We start from the raw sequence: 17,668 nt of genomic DNA, 5'->3' as shown, positions 1-17,668 counted from the left end.
ACTCCTCTAGTTTGTGTGGAGAGTTATGTGTTTCTGGTCACCTGCCTTCAAGAGAGATGGAACATAGCGAGGATCCTTTTTTGTTCTCAAAATGCTGTTCCTGACCCTGCGTCTTCTTTTCACAGCTGCCTTGTGCTGGTGGCTGTAGGCTGTCTTTGACCAGCTAAAGCTCTGTAGCTCTTGCTTATCTTGAAAGGTGAATAGATGATGAACTTTCACCTGAATGGGGTTAAATTCAGAGAAGTAAAAAGCCACAGCAAAACTGAAATAAAGAGCAGTGATCTGAAAAAAAAAATAATGCTTTTAACTGTCTTTAGGTGGTTGTTAAGCTTCGCCAAAGAGGCAAAGCTGCTCCAAACCAATTTAACTTAAGACTTCTCTGTATTTGTGCTCTTTTTAGTGCCATCAATTGATAATCCAAGTGTTACAGGTTTGTTGGGTATTGCTAGCTGTCCTGTGAGAGAGTGAGGGGACTGACTCTGCCTCAGTCTGTAACGTAAGTCAGCGGTGTGGTGTTGGTTTCTACTGCCGATAAAATTTAGGCTGGTGACTGCAGGATATTTGCTTCAGTAGGCAGCAAGGAAAGTGAACAAGTACAACATACCATTTTATAACTGCATTGACAGCACTTGTTTTCTGTTTTTCCCTCAGTGGTGCCCCAAATATCTATCTTTTCTGAGAGAGATATTTTCTAAAATCTTTTTGCTTTGCTGATGGCAAATGAAATGCTCCGTAGAGCAGCAGCTAGGAGCTTTTGATATCTTAAAATCTTATGTGTGCTCTTCACCTTCAGTATGTCTCAACTCTTTATGTTGCAGGATCTTATGATTCTCCGTAACAGCTGCTACCTGACAAATAAAAATTCTGAGGCCACCCAATCCATGAGTGGGCATCGAAACATAAAGAGGCGATGTGGGGAGTCGCACCTGGAATCCCCTGCGGGCTGTGGTCACGGTCCTGCCGCTGGATGCGTGTTAAGCAAACTAGTTCAGTTGCCTACACCTCCCTTGTCAAAGCACCAGCTGAAACGGTTAGAAGAACACAAATATCAGAGTGCTGGACGATCCCTGCTTGAACCCCTAATGCAAGGTTACTGGGAATGGTTAGTTGGAAGAGTTCCAGCCTGGATTGCCCCGAATCTGATCACCATCATTGGACTGTTAATAAATATATTTACAACTCTGCTATTAGTATATTACTGCCCAACAGCTACAGAACAGGTAAGTTACGGACCTCTGACAATTTTTGTTCATAGTTGCTGTCATCTAGTAGCACCATTTTCTGGTGGGTTCTCATCTTTGTGGAGAACTGTTTCTCCTTGACCAGCCTGCAGTTCTCATACGTTGAAGCTCTTCTCTGTAGGTGTCTAATGTGCGTGCCTCTGTGCGAGTGCCTGCGTGCTGAAAGAACACATACGTATTTTGGGGTTAGCTCGCTGCTTGCTCAGTGAAACGGCACTACCTCTGGCCAACATGCACCATGTGAAACAGGATCCAGTACCAAAATAGCTGTTCTGGTTGCAGCTATGAAGGACCCGCTTCACAAAAGCTGCAGCCCCACAAGGCTTGAGTGCCTGTGCAGACAATTAAGAAATGGATTTGCAGCCATCTTGCATGGCATGAGGTTTTGCCTGTTTACTTTCTCTGCTTGTGACTAGGTTAGTCACCTCCAGCTTTCTGATCTAGAGTTACCACACAATGAGGAGTGCAAGGTGACTCGATTGGCAGCGAGCTGCGTCTGCCTGCAAGCCCAGCTAGAGTTGCAACACAGCGAGGAACTTGAGCTCAGTCAAGGGACTGAGCTCCAAAGTGGTGCAGCTTGAGAGATCAAGGCGGGCTGCTTCCTCTGTGGCTGTGTGACTAAACCCAGCTTACTAAAACAAAGGAACACCTTTCTTCATCCCGTGTGGGCCTGGTAATGTGAACTGCCAGGGCAGCTTGGATCAGAACCTTAGGTACAGTGTGTTACAAACTGTGGGAATACAAAGTTGTCTTCTTGAGCAGCATGTTGCCCGAGTAGTCTGTGAGAAGGCTTTACTCTTTGTTCCGAATGCACTAAAAGCTCCTGACCTGTCCTCAGGAGAACTGTCTTAACTTCCTGTAATTCCTGGTTTCAGGGATACAAGTGTCTTTACGAGGCATTTCAGCTTACTAGTTTATAAGACTTTTCTCTTTTCAGTAGTTACCCCTTAAGGCACTCGACAAACATCCAGTTTTATGCGCTGGAAAAGTTTTGCCACTTGAATGTGGAATCTTTAAAGCTGCTCATATCTTATGTGCTGAAAAAGGGAATTATTTGGAACAGAAAATGTATTACACTAAAATAGCTGGAGAATGTCTCATGAGTTCTAGCTTTTAAAATACCTGAACTCCTTTGTAACCAAGTCTCCCAGCTGAGGTGGTGAAAACGCTTCACAGTCAAGTGGCATACAGTTAGTTTCCAACCAGACTCTAAAAAAACCCGTGTAGATTGGCACATTCAGCACTGCGTCCCTGTTCTGCATATGACATAGCAAAAGGATATTTGCTTCTTCTAGAAATCTGTTGAAATAGATAGTTTCACAATAACTTGTGGAATTTGGCAGGTGTAAGATAAAAAGTGAATGTTAAGCTGGAGCAGTGAATGCTCAGAGCAGCTCCTTTCTCCTTTGGCCCATGGCACTGCTGTATGGCTTGGTTTTAACTTGCTGCTTATTTCCATAGCACTGTTCCGTGGGGCTGAGGCTCTGAAATCCAGTTTGATAGAGAGATTTCAATCTGTCTCTATTTCATCAACTTAGCAGATAGTATAGGCCACTGAACCAGAGCATAATTTAAAATTTAGAGTACAGTTGTATTTTGGTTGGTAATTAAACTTCTGAAGTACACACTAAAGTATGCTCAGAGCATCAAAAAGTCAGTGTTAGCTGTAGTCTGTTGTATTAAAACTGGTTTGTATTTTAACCAGTTTGAGAGTTACTTTGTGTGAAGCGAGTGAGATTGTATTCTTGCTTTAGATGAAAAATAACTTTGCTGAGCTAGCTTTCAGCCTGATCTGGTTTGCCATATGGCACTGCAGCCCTGTGTGCTGGCACGACAGGGAGGGTGCCATCTCGATGGTGGAGCTGGGAGCTTGTGCTTTTAAAGTGTCAAGTAGCTGTCTGGGAAAGAAAATCGGGCTTTGAAATTCCAGAAACAGATGATTTTTTTTTTTTTTTTCAAAAAGCACTGTTGCTTTCAGATGTAAATTGTCTTTTCCTTTTAACTCAGTCTTAGTTCTGTGTTTTTCAAAAGCAACTTGTCTCTTCCTGTTGATGAGAAGTGTAGCCAAGAGAGCGTAGCTATGACTTACAGTTTCAGTGGTAGCAAAAAAGAAAATAAAAATAGTTCTACTGCCTGCTTAGTTGAGGGGACCCCAGCTAGCAATGTGCTGACAATGGAATGGTAGCTGATTATTATTTTTTTTCCTATAAAAAAAGAAAAGGAAAAAAAGATTTGGATAGGAGGGAACTGTGAAATCTTATGCAGATACAAATAACATCTGTGGAAACACCTATGCTGCTGATGAAAGTAGCATTTAAGAAAGAAGAGCCAGTGGTCTGATTTATTTTTTTTTTTAGGTTTATAGAAGAAAATTGCATGACCCTGAAGGTAACCTAAACATTGTAAATAAAATCTGTACACAAGAAACAGAAATGGTATCATGGGATGGAATTCTGTGGCATCAAAACCTTGTCTAAACGTGATCCTCTGCTTTTGGGTGACACGTTTCCCCCTTACTTCTCTCCTTGTGCTGGTTTGTATAGATACACTGCTGAAAGCAGAGCGTGGTGCCAGCTTTTGAGGCAGAATGAACTGTTTTAGTAAAATCCTGTAGCAGGAACAATGCAAGTTGTAGAAAGAAATACAATTTAAGTTGATGTGCTGCAAATGAGTCATGGTTGTGTAGGCCAAAACAAGCTGGGCTCCAGAGCTTTATGAGAGGCAAGTCAGCTTGATTAAGCTACTTAGCTGTATTAATACTTCATTGGCATGGTCTATAAAATACAGCTGCTCATAAATGATCACTTCTATAAGTTGTGTCAAATGTGAAGATTGCTAAATATCCAGTAATATCTGTTTTATGGATGTGTAAACTGAGACAATCTAATGGCAAACCTCTCTGGCTTTTATAGTCATAATGGTTTATGCCTCAGATACTGAAAAAAACTTGAATTGTAGTCTCTGGTCTATCAGGAATTCGGTATTGTTCCTATTTCTGTAGAAATAAAGACTACAATACAGGATATGAATACTAAGGGTTATTAACACGATTTGGCAGAGCTGCTGTTACCCAGTAATGGAAAAAACGGTGGTGGAGGAGGTGCGGTGCTGCAGAGCACTGAAACTTTACAGATCTCAGAGTCTGATGGCTAAGCTTGAACTCTAAAACTTTGAGCGCTTTGCAATGACGTGGTTCTCAAATGCTGCTGCAGCCTGGTAATACCCTGTACTTGGCAGTGTTTTAGTATGTGACACCTCCCTGAGGTCTTGTGAAGATGAGCTCAGTGTTTGTGCCACGGTTGCACAGGGGCTAAGAAGTTTTTGAGTTTCTAGATCACTTGGACATACCCCCACTGGAAACAAAAGCAAGACAAGAACTTAACTGTGCACCACTTTGCAAATGTAGTGATAGAATTTTTTTCAGATGTACAGTGCAGCTTCCTGCTTTGTAAGATGTTCTTTACCTATTAATCAAAGCTAGTAGTTCTTGTCACTGTTTTATTTACATTTCTCATGTCATAATCCTGCCTGCCTGTCCTTGCAAGGACCAGCTAACGAAAAGTCCATGCATGATGAGGAAGTGTGTGCAAATGAAAAACTGCTATATGAGAGTGTAAGATGGGTCAGCTTGAGGCTTTGCTTTTTTTTTCTTTTAAGGTTTAAAAAAGATCTTTTACTCTCATTGACTTTCTTTCTTAGGCACCTCCCTGGGCATACATTGCTTGTGCATGTGGCCTTTTCATCTACCAGTCTCTGGATGCTATAGATGGAAAACAAGCAAGAAGGACAAATAGCAGTACTCCATTAGGAGAACTTTTTGATCATGGCTGTGACTCACTTTCCACAGGTATTGTCATTTTTAATTGAAGTATGAGGATTAAATGACTCTGTTTCAGGGATCAAATCTGCAATACAGAAAAATGCTTCTTTTCTGAAGAAGAGGACAACTGATATTGATGAATGTGTAGCTTTTCAGTCAGCCTTCTTTCCATAACGGTACTCTTGATCAACTGAACGTCATCTTGTATTACACTGGGGAAAAAAATTTAAAATTTAAGCATGTGACTGGTTCAATTTGAGCCAGCAGTCTTCTGTGCATGCTTTATCAGAGTCTTGGTTCTAAAAAATCTTCCACACAAAGCTGTCAAAGTGCTCTCCTGTAGTATTTCAGATTGAATCTGTGTGGAGTGATTGCAAGGCAGCCCCAAGAATGGGACAATTCTTGAGTGGCCAATGGGACAGTACAAGTCTGAGTTTTAAGATTAGAATCAGCAAGATCAGTTCATAGCTGGGTCGAGTTCACTGAGCCAGCCTGAAGTTTAACCCCATTGTAAAAGAATGATCAAGTGCTTTTGGGTACTTGAATTTAAAACTCTTACACTTTAAATTTTTATGGATACTTTATCAAAGTTGTGTATTTGAAGGGTAGAGGGGAAAGATACCTTATGAATCTTGAATGACAGACCTTGGATTTTCTTAATGGCATAATAAAAATTCAGGAAATGGGGGAAAAACATGTCCAGCAAATCTTAGATACACGAGAACCACAAAACTCCGGCAGCAGGCTGCAATTGCATAAATTGCTTGAGTCCCTTGATGTCTAATCCCATTAAGCTCAATAAAAATGTAGGCGACTAAGAAACCCTCAATATTGAGGACTTCTGATAACTAATAAGAATTTAAATATACATTTTACAGTCTGTACTTTTAAAAATGGAAGTGCTGATCTCTTATGTCTGTGAAATAAAACACATCAGGATACCTTCGTGCTGTCTCTCCTCTGGGTCCCTTTGTTAGATTTGTTTCTGGTCAGGATCTTTACACACATACACGCTTTACCTTTTTACTATGTGACTGATTTTCTTCTGCAGTCTTTGTGGTTTTGGGAACTTGTATTGCTGTGCAGCTGGGAACGAACCCTGACTGGATGTTCTTTTGTTGTTTTGCTGGAACGTTCATGTTTTACTGCGCACATTGGCAGACGTACGTCTCTGGAACGCTGCGCTTTGGCATGTAAGTACCTTGGCTGAAAATAAAACTGAAAGTTAGGCGGCTTTCCTGTCTGGTTGCACTTGATGTGATTGTGCTTCAGATCCTTAGAGCAGTAGTGAATTGTTTATATTCAAATACACACACTTAGAGCTTGTGGCAGCTATTACCTCTTTGATCTGCAATTAATACTGAATGTTACTTAACTTGTTTTAGGAGTGGTGAAGTAGCCTTTTGTCATATTTGTTAATTAAGAACTTCTGATGTGATTTCAGCTTAAATAAGGGAATCTACCTGGGTTTTCATCCCCAAGAATGGAATGCTGTTGTCAGATGGTGGCAGTCTGGCTTTAGTATTCAGTTAACTGCCTTTCTCTTGGTAGTGCTTGACTTGTGATGATGTTTAATGATGATTAATGTTTACTATTATACACTATATTTTAAGAGTTATGGCTTAATTGACACTGCTCCTGCAACTTGAAGTTCTGAATCCCTTCTAGTTAGTTTAGACCGTGGTTCTGCCAGTAACGAGACCAAAATTGCAATGCCAAGAAAGTCAACAGCTGAAATCCCATTTACTGCTGGGTGAGGATATGTGGGGAAACAGAACACAAGGACTCGGTGAGCTGTGGGATTCACTAGCCTTCATGTGGAAATGTACATTCATTCTAAGTTTGCTTTTATAGGTCTAACAAATATATTTCAAATGAATACACCGTAGAATTATTTTTGCATCTGGAACCCTCTGAAATTTGCCTTTAGTTTGTCTGGGATTTTGAAACAATGCTACAACAAGCAGCATTTATTTACAGTCTATTGATCTGTAGACACCCGCATACTGCTAAAACAGTACAAGTGTGGGCCTCTTGTCTATAAGAGTTTTTATTGGCAGGGTACTAATGCAGATTCTTTTGAGAAACCTCTGTTTCTGGTCAAAGATTTAAGGTGTTGGAGTAGTTTTCAATGTCTACTGGAGGAAGAAAAGAAAAAAATCTATACCTCTGTTCTAATCCTGACTATACCAGCGCAGATTGACTGAAACTATTCTGATACTTCAGTCTTGAAAGCAAGACATCTGGCTCAAATCTTTTACTGTTTTAGGCTTCTCACATTTGTGCTATATCAAAGGTCTCAATACTGAATGCTTTTAGCTCCCTTTGAACTTTACAGGGCCCTGATCATTAAAGTGTTCCTGTTATCGATCAAAGAACACAAAAACCCCAACCTTGGCATGTGCTTGACTTCATGGATGCAAGTACCAAAATCATGCGATTTGCTTTTGTGCTCTAGACAAGTGTGTATGTTGGTCCTGGTATTCACTGTAACCTTGCTTTTTGCTTTTGTGAAGAGTCTTCATATTTTGGAGACAACATTATTTAGCAGATACTTTTGGTCTGCGTGGCCTTATATTATGAGAATTTGGTGATCCATCATTATGTAGCTAATTTAGAGAAGGCAATAAGCACACAAATATGTATTATTATTTTAGATGACAGACAGCACTGTCTAGTAAACACATTTGTTTCTTCATTTGCTCCGTGTCAGAAGGTTAATAGACTGCCGTAAGCTGACGTTCATTTCTGTGGCAAAAACTCTGAGACTATTTGTCCAATTAAATGATTCTTACTGTTTCATACTAGGTTTTTCTGAAGCTTTCATTTCACCAGTCATAAAACTGAAAAAAAATAAGTCTGTATTTTATCTGCCCTTTCAGATTCACTGGAGCACACAGGCTTAGGTATTCTTACTCCTGAATAAGTGGAATCAGAGACAGCTGTTGAAAGGAGCTGAAAAGTTCTTAGTGCACAGTAGCATTTTCCTGTCTGTTTATCCTATGCCAAAAATACAGAGGGGGCTGTGAACTGTAGTGATGTTTTAGGCAATGTGACAGCACTTCTAAATTGCTTCCCATTCCAGAGAAGCGAGAAAGAGCACGTAGTTATAGTCTCATCACAGAAATACAATAAGCAATGTCTGAGAAGTTGTATTTCATTACAGAGATCTGCTCAATAAGCAAATTGGAAATAGCTCAGAGAAGAGCAGCAGACCGCTAAAGGGAAATATTAGTATTTTACTCCATACACACAGCTCGAACTTGAACAGTTAAATGTATAATCAACTTGGCTTGCTGAAAAAATCCATTGTCTTTAAAAAAAAAAAAAGACAAATTAGTGTCAGATTAAGTGTATGCTTGCAGAACAGAATGTCCAATTCATACATGCTGTCACTGTACCAGCCTTGACAATTCAGTGAAGCTGTACAGAGTGCACTTTGTGTCAAACTTTATCTGCAGAGCAGAAGTGTTCACCCTGAGGGAGGAAGAAATGGGATTGCTTCTGCTAAATTCCTATGGAGCGTTGCAGGTAGAGTAGGAAACCTATTATTTAATTGTGCCCAATTACTGAATAAATTGACTGTGCTAGTTCTTTTTCTTCCTACTGACAACTGTGGGGAGCTGCCCTGCACAACCCTGGGACTGTAGAATAATCAGTTGAAACGGTAAGATCCTGTAATCTTTCTCCATCTTTAAATGATCACGTAACTTTATTAGATCTTGGCAGCTGATGCAGACTTCAGAAAGCAAGTCTGTGTTGAGTTGGTTAAATAGCTCAAAAAAATAGCTAGAGGTCAGTGTTGACTAGAAGTTCCCTGTGAGGAAGTTGAGAAGTGTCTCAAAGAAAGTTGGGCTGGCTGCAGTAAAAGTCACTATGGTAACATCAGCAGCACAAAGGCAGCGAGGAGCAGCATGGATGGACTTGTATGCAGCAGTTTTGTTTAAAACCAAACACCTGATCTGGGAATGGGCTCATGAATGAGCCGGAATATACTGCGCGTTTGAAGAAACAAAAAGGTGATTCTGAATTGTAGGAAAACATTCAATGTCGAAGCAGTCCAAATAATGACTTTGTTCTCATGTCCTGTTTTTAAGATCAGTAACTGGTTTATCTGGATTGCGGACTTGCTGTGCTTCAATACAGAATGAGCTTTGTTTCAGGCTTAGTCTTGTAGGTGTTCTGTAGCTGGGGCTTCTCTGGTTTGGAAAAAGTGAATTTTCTTCTGCATTTCACAAAAATCAAAGTGGCAAGCCCCGGTGGGCTTCCACATGTCCAAGCAGATGCAAATCTGGTATTTCAGGAACACGCTGCAGAAACCAGAGCGTTAGGGAATGTGGTGCACAAACCCCGAGAGGGATTTGCCTGCTGTTAGCTGGAGCCCAGGAGTGATTACTAGCTCTGGTTCTTGCAGATCCAAACTTAATCCACTTGGATTCGGTACTGTACGTGCTCACTGTTCTGGCTTCCAGAAGTATATTAGGAGATGTCTGCTACGCAGGTTCGGTGCTGTATCCAGCCTTACAAGGTCAGTGCACAGACAGCCTGACTGCTAAATTCCAGATGTCTCCAATCCAGGGTGGCTGGAGGTGAAGCTACAGCTATCATTATTATTATATAGTCTGTCGGATCTGAGCTGGGTTCTGCATTGCAACTTGAGTGTTGTCTTAAAACAGGTTGCTTTTCAAAAAGCACTGGTAATGCACAGGTCATGACCTTGTGTGCTTGGCCATGCTGGACTGGGGGAAGTGCCAAACCATTTTAAAACCCCAGTGGACACTCAGCAAGGGTCTACCTAGAGACATGAGTGTGTTGCTGCACCATGGTCTCCAGCGTTTCTCCTGTGAGTTACTGCATTATCTGGTTTAGTCCAACATTTCTTAATTGGAAAAAAGGAAAGTTGTTGGTGGTAGAAGTTATAGGGGGTGTGTGTATAATTATACACACACAATGAGATAGAAATTAGTTTCTAAGGATGCTTCATAAAGGCACATCAGTAAACGCTGAAAGGAAGGATCAGTTCTTACCAGCTTTTCTATAACTGAACAGTTAAAGGTTGGTCTTCACTCTTTGAAGAATAGTCCCCAGAGAAAGCAAAAGAATTCAGGCTTGTCTAACAAAACAACCATTATTGAGGAATGTTGGAGAATTTGGGGGAACATTCTTGTTCAGTGACACTGTAGCAGTGGTACATGCAGAAGAGCCCACTTGGTAATGGGTTGGTTTAGGAAGGGGAGAAGGTTAATTTGGTTAACCTGCTGAGCCCTTTTGCCAGTACTGCCACTGAGGTATAAAGGCGAGATAGTAAATGAGGCTGTATTTCAGAAAGCAGGTAAAATGATGCCTCTTTAGCAGTTAGCAGAAAGAGTGAGTTTGTTGTCTTGGATAGACAATTCACACCAAATACCAAAATACAGAGATGGAAGCCTTCCAAGTCAGAGTTAGCACATTGAGTTCTTGCTCCTGGGAACAGCTTTAGGATCTCAGGGCTACGCTAGGAGATAAGGCAGTAATCCCCGTGATTATAGATAGGGCTTAAAACTTTCCATTTTAGGAGTTTTTCCAACACTTTTTGAAGAACTTTAGCACCTTGATTTCTGAGCTTCAAACTTCCCTCTGCAAATAAGAGTCCCTCTTAATGTCACAGGGGAATTGGTTTCTCTACGCTTGCAAGAAGGATGTGTTGAAGTAGGGTTGTGGTAGGTGTTAAGTTTGCTGCTTGCAACCTGCCTTCTGTGCACTTCAGTCACTCATTGCCACCTGCCAGCTTCTCTGTAGTGCTTGGTGTGCATCGCATAAATATGTATAAGTGCCTTGCTACAGCACTCATACATACAGCTGAAATTGCCGAGGGCTGATGTAAATGGTGTGGGAGGTTTTCCACGTGATCATCCTCTTCCTTTTCCCTCTCACAAGTCCCTTACCAGTGTTTTAAGCCAGAAACCCGGTGGTCATGTGCAGAGATGCTGCTGCTGATGATTGTTTTGCCTTTATCATTGAAAGATGTTCTTACTGCCCTGTGAAATAGTGAACTTCAATGTAATGAGGTGAAGCATGTGGCTGTTGTCTGACCTGTACAACTTTTCACGTACATGAGTGAGCAGCAAAAGGAAAAATTTACATATTGATATAAGTGTATTAGAACAAGGAAAGGACAGGCTCATTTTTAATATTATTTTTACTTCAACATGAATTTCCTGTAGCTGGAAATATTTTTAATTCATTCATTCCTCTGTACAGTTTGCTTTATTCATGTTATTTGTATTTCATTATGTCCTGTCCAAGTGAAAATGCTGGGTTAGAATGAGTTAAGATTAAACTCTGTAATAATTTAAAACTAAGCATTTGGACTTCTAGCATGTGACTTCTAACCTTTTTTTCTCTTGTGTTGTGATGATGAACATTCTTCTCTTGTTGCAGTGGTTCCCTTAAGAAAACAATCCTTTGTCTCATGCTCAGATTCATAGTTCATTGCCCAGCCTGAGTAATCCCACTTGCATGCTTAGTAGATACAGATAAAACAGATGGAAGAATCATCATTTCTCAGACCAGAGTGCTGCTACACAGAGTATTAAATAGTAGACATACCCCCTTGAATTTTCCAGCCTCGTAACTTCTATTTTCTGATGAGGCAAGAGTGTTTTTCTTTTCTACTATGTTTTGCTATATGGGACTCCTACAAGGAATTCTGTATGTGGGGAAGGGGGGAGGATGGGACAGAAAGGCCCCCCTTAGTTGCACAGAATATTAACAAGAAGCTGTATTTCTAGTGATTGACTTGATTTCAGAGCCATCTTCAGTGTAAGTACCTGTTTCCTGTTGTTCTTGGTTCACTTGCTCAGGAAATCTCCCAACTCCGAACTGAATCCTTTCGGCTCACGATGCTGGGCAAGGAGCGAATTGACTGCAGCTGTCTCTAAACTCTGCAACTTGATTCAGTGGTGGCCTTTGTAAGGTCTAATGGCTAGTTTAATCAAACAGGATCTCTTAAGAATTGCCAGTGGAAAATGCTTAATAAATTAGCACTGACAAGAGTATATTCTGGATGCATGACTAATCAATTGTGTGTTAATTGGCTCAAGGCTCTCACCAGCTTGACAAGGGAACTTGCAGAGCAGGCAGCGTACAAAATAAGACTTGTCACTGCCAACATCTAAATAGAGTTAAGCACATGCTGAGGTCAACGGCCCCTTCTTAAGCTTTCCCAGATAATGTTTAAAAAATGAATCCATGTCTGGATTACAAATATCACTGAGTGACGTAGGAAAAAAGGAAGAGAAACTGCAGCTGTTCAAAAGTACCAGAGTTAGCTGTGGTGTTTGTATATGTGACTTTCGCTTCCTTTATTCCCTAAAATACCAAATCTTACCTTTTCTAACTGTATACCGTATTATGTGCTGTGATAATTCAACTGACAATGCTTATCAGGCTGAAATTCAGTGTAACCTCTCATCAAGCACAGGACTGCCTGTCATAACTGCACTTCTTAATCTCTGTCAGTGTGATCACAATGAACTCTTGTTTCCTTGATGTACCTTTTTAATCAATTGGCATGTTACTAGATGGTTTAATGTAGTTTAATTTGATCACACTTTAAAATATTTTATAGTTACGGTAAAGTGCAGATTTATACCACTTCTATAAGGACTATGTGTGGTAGTTGTATCTCTGTTGGCTACAGCATGTTTTTTCATCCCTTTCTGTTGGGTGAAAAATAAATACATACAGGACGGAGTTCAGTTACTGCTGAGTAGGGGTCCAGAGCTCACATGACTCTTTTCAGCATTATTTGCCAAGAAGCCAAGGAGTCGTGTGAGCAGAGGGAGGTGGTGAACTGAAGACGCAGTCTGCTCTACAAAAAATACGCAGTAGCATCTCTAGATGACAAATTAATATATTCAGTGTTATCTGGAGATCTGAACATAGGGTAGGGAGGATGAGAGGTCCTGGATTATGTTTGGTCATGAATTTTATTTGCTGTGACTTGGAGCAAGGAAGTTCATTTTGTTTCCTCATGCACACACCAATGATTGTTTGCCCATGTGTTGCAGTGGTACTGTAAATTGCAGAAGCTCTGAATGGGATTTTAAATGCATTAAAAAAAAGTATGTGGGTTACAATATTTTTAACTCATTAATACTCTCATTTTTATCGTGGTCATTAATCCCCTTCCTCTGACTTACCCTTTAAATTGTCTCAGTGCTGCACCCTTAGTTTTCTGGACTTTATTCTTTGTGCTGTGACTGAAGATCCGTTCTAATGGCTCCATATAACTGAAGTGCTCAGGAAAATGTTTTGAAATGTTTCTTTCCCTCGTACGTAGATTTGATGTTACGGAGTCTATGCTCTGTACAATAGCAATCCAGCTTCTCACAGGATCTCTGGGACCCTGGTTCTGGAACTACACGGTAAAGTGAACGCTAACGCTACCTGGCAAACCATGGCATGGACTAAGCAGACACAGCGCCTTTGTCATGCACGTAGTAACTGGTATATGAAAAGCATCTGTCTAAGGGTATTTCACAAGTGCTTTAATACCAGGGGGAAAATGTTTGGGAAATGTGAATGAGCAGTAAAAATCCAATCTGGCTGGAAATAATCTTTCTTGAAAGCATTGTGTTTGACTTGAAAACAAAGCAAATACTGCCAGTTAAAAAGAGTTTGCTTTAAACACTTATTTTTATTTTGTCACGGTTCTGGCTTCACCTAAAAGCTAACCAGGGTTGTGGAAGCAGCTCTGTAAGTGTGGGTGTAGAATAATTTTGTCGGAACAGCTGTTTAAAGCTGTAGAAACTTTTTTGTTATTGCTGTTTAAATACTTTTCCACCAGAAAAAAAGAATTTCTTGGCTAGTTCAGGGAACTGTATGCCGTGCAATAGCATTTAAACAATAATTTAATAGCAATAGCAATATGCAATAGCATAAAAGTCACCAGTTACTGGTTAAAAACACCAGGTTTGAACTATGCCACTTCATCTGTGTAGTCCAGTCACTTAACTGTGCTTGTAGCTTCATTGTTAAGGAGCTTTATTTCCTGGTTGTCTTCATTATCAAAATGCTTTTCCTTATGTCTGTGCTAAATATATCCTTCTCTGCTCTGGTTTACTGCCTTTAGAAAGGACTTTCTCTTCCTTATTTCAGCTTTTTTTAATACAGTGTATAGTGGTGGTGGGGGTTGCCCCACCACTGCCAATAAAATGGTGACATTGAAAGTAAGCAAGTTGAGTTCCTTGAAATTTCACAGTTGCCTGGCGTATTAGCCATGACTTTCCTTTGAAATATTTGAGGATAGAAGAATAGCTTTTTGATAGCCTTCTTAAAATTGCATCAGATTTGAAATAAACCAGATTTTTTTTTGTTGTTTGTTTACATACCCTTTGTTAAACTTGCATTGATGTAAATTGCACTGATTTGTTTTTTTCATGTAGTGGTTCAGCCCAATCTCTGCTTTCACAAGGCTGTTAGTCCTTAATTAGCAGCTCTACTTTAGATCAAACAATATCAGCAGTCTGCTAAATCATGCTGTATGTGTATCCAGTGGCTGCATCTGACAGTTTAAGCCAAGTGCCAGTTAGGCATGCTCTGAAGGTAGTCAGATGACATGATTTTTAAATACTTTGTTGACAGTCTATGAAAGGCTGGAAATACTTAATCTCAGGAAATGGTAATGTAGCAAGCAATAACTTGAGGGAAGGAAGAGCTTAATCAAGATTTTAGCTTGTTGTGATAACAGCATTATGACTCTGCCCAAGGAGTCACTTAGGGCGAAAAGAAATCCCTTAGTACCAAACACTGAGAGACTTCTGAAATCACCCCTTGGTATGATAGTTCTGCAAGAGGAAGCAACTTTAATTCTGTAAGGACAGCGAGTTGTTTAAAATGGATGAGGACAGATGGCTGGCTGTTGGAGGAGAGGGAGGTCTGATTCTCTGCACAGGTGACCTGGAGCTGATGGAGATGTGGCAATGGACTCTCTCCCAGCCAAAACCAGCACAAGGTGTCAGTCTGTACAGACTCTACCTGTGGTCTCCACCCTTGGAAAGGATGCCTTTGCCATTCAAGAAGGAGTTTGTTTCGCAAATAAATGCAGTGCTTGGTAGGAGTGGTGTGTGTAGTGGACGAGCCAGGCAGGCCATTTTGTGACTTTTGCTCCAGTAACAGCATGCCAAGTGCTTGCTTGTGACAAGTCCACTCATATACACTAGTTTTAATCAGTTTTTAGGCATACTGAATTACAGCGTAGACTTAATCAACTTCTAAAATTCTCACGTACGTAGTTTCAGATGCCATCTGGCATCTGTTTTAGTCTCTAATAAGTGAAGATACTGCTGCTTCTAAGCCATTTACTGAGAACACACAAAGCATCACACTTATTTTACACAGTTTGAGGTCAGATGGTAGAGATTTTTGTTTCAGTATTGCACCATCTGAGATGGATAAGCTACAGGAAGTGTGTATTCATGCTGTTCTTTTTCATCTGAAAGCTGTTAGATGTGATAAACATTTGTAATGAGAAGGTATAATAATGTAGCCCTCTCAAATACTACATGATCTGGCAAAATACAGAAGTGAAATAGCTTACAGTGCTTGCAACACGGGTAAACCTTGTACTTGTGTGTGCTGGGCAGTAAGGCTTTTTATTCATCAAGGAGGAGAAAAAATGTCTTAAACTGTTAATGAAGTTTGCTTATGCCTTTAGCCTATGGAGAAATTATTTAGAAGAACCTGCTGGCTTTAAACAATGGAAAACAACAGGATTTGGGGAATCAAGTTAAAACAGGTTTACTCTAACTTGCAGTGTAAATGTGCAGAATTCTGAAGAGCTTCAGCCCTGCCTCCCTGCAGCTCTGCAGTGTCACCCTTCGGTACTCGTACTGCTGGAAGGTGACTTTTGTTGTAATGTTTTACCTCACACTTTGGTGCTTTTTTTAGAGACCAGAATTGGGCAGTTTTAATACAGTTTAGCACAACCATATCAAGGAATTGTGAATAAAGGTCTTTAAGATGAATCTGGGCAATACTCAGGCTTTTATAGGAAAGGAAATGTTAAAATAATAGTCTTCCTGGTAATCTATTATGTCAGAAAACTGTACAGTAGTTTGAAAACTAGCAAGTAATCTGCGTTGAAGTTTGTCACGACAAGGAAAGGCAGAGTAAAATGTGTTGAAGCCTGCACAGTAAAATCCATGTCGGTCTTCCTGCAAGAACTTCAGAATGTCCTTTGAAGCCTCGTAGGCATTCTGCTGTCTTGTGAATTTAGGTAGGCAGGGAGCGAGGGATTATATGTGCATTTAAAACCGCACAACTTTTATGCTTCCATGACTTTATTTGAATTAACACCCCTAGATATTCTTGTTTACAGCCTTTAGTTCACACAGGTGGCTGGTGCAGTGTTGACATTGGTTGACCTAGTCCCTGCTTGCTATCTTCAGTTCTGCAGAGCTGCTGTTTATTGTTCTTTCCTAACATCAGTTTGCTGCAGAATCCTTATTTTTTCAGGGTCATTTTCAATGTTTTTCTCAGCTTTGCAATTAGATGTTCTGTCTCCGCATGTTTAGTTTGTTAAAATATTGAGACAACAAAAGTTCTTTGTTGCTTTGTCTTCAGTGTCTGATCTTTGTTCGTTGGTTCTTTGCCTGAGTGTTCCTGGTGATCTTAAAAACTTGAATCAGGGTCTTCTGTTTATTTTCTAGAAGATGAAAAAGTTTATTTGAAGAAGTGATCTTTGGAACTGGACTGCTTTGTGTCTGTTGAGGAACTGTTACAATAGCTTTATGTCCATCTGTTGAAGTGTGGGCATGTCCTGGGGGAAATGGTTTGTTTCATTTTCTTCATTTCATAGCTATCGGGGATCCGCTACATATTGTGCACTGTGGCTCTGCATCATTCTGGCAACATAAACTGTTTGGGCAATGCTGACATGACTCAATTTGTCAGGAAACATCGGGCAAAAAACCTATGGGGTTAGGGGAAGTGTGGCTCAAGTGATTGCTGAAAATATCTCAGTTAAGAGTCTTTAAGAAACCCCCTTGCTTGAGCTGCAGAAGTCATGCTGTTAGAAGAAACAAATGGAAAGAGCTTAGGATGTCCACTGTAGCATTTAAAAGAGTAAATAAATACAAACACAAGGAGAAAATAGAATCAGACTCTGAACTTGCCAATTCCCTTCTTGCTTTGAAATGTCTTTGCTTTCCTACAGGTTTGCTTATGGCACCAGAACTGGTTGTGTGCAGTAACTGAATGGGGGTTGGGGGGGATCTGCAGTACCACAGGCCTTTTCCCATTTTTCGTTTCCCAGTGCTGTGGGTTTTTTTCCTTGTAGGGCCTATCTTTTTCATTGAAGTTAAAATATTTTGTTACTACTAGCTGGCAGATGATCCACTACTCCAGTTTGCATTTTCTGTAGTCCTTATCATGGGAAGAGGCACTTCAATGTGCAATGGAACTTTATGTGGAAAAAATACAGTACTGTTTACGCAGTATTCAGGCAGGAGCGTTATCACCCTGCTTTGCAAATAATATCCTTAACCACTGAAGCAAGCTATATGTGTTTTCCCTCAGAAGAGCAGTGTGGGGAGTACAGACTAAAGTTGATCTACATCCAAAC

At 40.4% G+C, this 17,668-nt stretch overlaps 1 protein-coding gene across 5 annotated transcripts in view; it reads left to right on the top strand.

Annotated features, from left to right (window-relative positions):
* CEPT1 (choline/ethanolamine phosphotransferase 1) overlaps positions 1-17,668 on the top strand; it is a 32,043-nt gene that overhangs the window by 1,869 nt on the left and 12,506 nt on the right. For 4 of the 5 annotated variants that reach the window (XM_027816697.2, XM_055728426.1, XM_055728428.1 and 1 more), the window contains exons 2-4: positions 819-1,220; positions 4,941-5,088; positions 6,113-6,254. In XM_027816697.2, the coding sequence (XP_027672498.1) occupies positions 825-1,220; positions 4,941-5,088; positions 6,113-6,254 (686 nt within the window). In that variant the 5' untranslated portion in view covers positions 819-824. Of the gene's footprint in view, positions 1-818; positions 1,221-4,940; positions 5,089-6,112; positions 6,255-13,384; positions 13,470-17,668 lie in introns of all 5 variants that reach the window. The other variant, XM_055728427.1, reaches the window with a different exon arrangement.

Source organism: Falco cherrug, chromosome 16, assembly GCF_023634085.1.
Source record: "Falco cherrug isolate bFalChe1 chromosome 16, bFalChe1.pri, whole genome shotgun sequence".
Lineage (NCBI taxonomy): Eukaryota > Metazoa > Chordata > Aves > Falconiformes > Falconidae > Falco > Falco cherrug.
Note: the sequence above shows the minus strand (reverse complement) of the source record. Positions and strands in the feature narration are given on the sequence as shown.